The sequence below is a fragment of the Antrostomus carolinensis genome, unplaced genomic scaffold (assembly GCF_000700745.2).
Source record: "Antrostomus carolinensis isolate BGI_N321 unplaced genomic scaffold, ASM70074v2 scaffold32483, whole genome shotgun sequence".
Classification (NCBI taxonomy): Eukaryota; Metazoa; Chordata; class Aves; order Caprimulgiformes; family Caprimulgidae; genus Antrostomus; species Antrostomus carolinensis.
The window spans coordinates 2,323-3,821 of record NW_010303740.1 but is presented as its reverse complement, the minus strand read 5'-3'; the positions used below and the strand labels follow the sequence as shown (position 1 = coordinate 3,821).

General features: G+C 56.5%; 1 protein-coding gene across 1 annotated transcript in view; it reads right to left on the bottom strand.

Annotated features, from left to right (window-relative positions):
* The window catches only part of ADCY3 (adenylate cyclase 3), a gene marked incomplete at its 5' end in the record, with an annotated part of 4,635 nt that overhangs the window by 858 nt on the left and 2,278 nt on the right, over positions 1-1,499 (bottom strand). Inside the window, 5 exon segments of the mRNA XM_029084078.1 lie at positions 1-28; positions 259-387; positions 449-560; positions 691-837; positions 1,302-1,460. The exon segment at positions 1-28 is cut by the window's left edge and continues 1 nt beyond it. Coding sequence (XP_028939911.1) covers positions 1-28; positions 259-387; positions 449-560; positions 691-837; positions 1,302-1,460 — 575 coding nt within the window.

Below are 1,499 nucleotides of genomic sequence, written 5' to 3'. Positions count from 1 at the left end.
CCCGCCAGCACAGCCCCCTTGTTCATACCTGTTCAAGACAGGGAGTAGATGTCACCTCCATGACTAGTGACACCAACAGGACCTCCTGGTGTGCAGGAGACTCTGTCCCAGGGGATATGTTGGGGCAATAAGGTCCCCACTGGAGCTCTGCTGCTTTTAGCTGCTGAACTACAGCTTCTGCCCAGTGTCCCACCACTCATGGGGAAGGAGGGACAGGGGACACCAAAGCAGACCCTTGCTCCACGGTCCTGGACTTGCCTATGCGGAGCATGAAGTTGTTGAAGGATTGATAGTTGATGTTCATCAGAGTCACCTTCATGGCTAAAGCAAAGTCAGCCAGGTCAGCCAAGTGCTGCCAGCGCTCCTTATCTGAGAGGGTCTCCTTCTGCAAGGTCAGCATGGGTCAGGCCTGCCCACCCCTTCTCTGCTGTCCCCCCACCCTCTCCCTTGGCACTGTAGCCGTTGGCGTTGGCATCAGGGGTCACTCCAGAAGCGGCCATGTAGGTGCTGCCGATGGTTTTAATTTTGGTGATGCACCGGAACTGGGGTTCATCCAAGAGCTGAGCCACGGAGACAAAACCCACAGGCACCCTGAGACCATGGCAGGTCCTTCTGCCACCAGATGAGGTGGGCAAAGAATGGCTGGGCAAACCCCATGCCATCCCCATGGCTGGCTCCATCCCAACTCACCGCATCAAAGTCGGAGATGATCTCGTTGAGGAACCGCAGGCACTCGATGCCCCCGTTGTTGATGCTCTCCTCTGTGTAGAAGTCAGCAAAGTTGGGGAGGGAGGCAAACATGACCCCAATCTCATCGTAGGACTGGCTGTACAGCTCCTGGGGACAGAATGGGAGGGTGGCTGTGAGCTGGGGACATGCTCACTCATGACACCAGCACCTCCAGCAAACCCAAACCCTCCCATGAAGCCATCTTCCCTCGGTACATGTGAAAAAAATGAGGGTGCTCTGCAACTTCACCTTGCATGACCAGGACATCATCTTCACCCAACCAAAGATCATAGAATCATGGAATGGTTTGGATTGGAAGGGACCTTCAAGCTCATCCAGTCCCAACCCCCCTGCCAGCAGCAGGGACACCTTCCACTAGACCAGGTTGCTCAAAGCCCCATCCAACCTGGCCTTCAACACTTCCAGGGAGGAGCAGCCACAGCTTCTCTGCCCAACCTGGGACACTGGCTCACCATGCTCATCCAGAACCTATGGCAAAGCCTCCAGATCTGAAGCCCCACCTCTTGCCCCCCTAAAATGGGGACAAATACCCCCACCTGGGTGTCCCTCACCTCATCCCTCTTCTTGGAGCCCAGGAAGTGCCGGGCCACGTGCTCGGGCAGCATGTTGGTGACGAGGGCTTCATTCCAGCGCCGCATCTCGTAGACCCGCTCCTTCTGGTCATGGACATCAATCTTCCAGAGGAAGAGGGTCCTGGCCAGCTTCTCCACCTGTGGGTGGGGGGGAAATATGACTGCACTCCCAGTTCC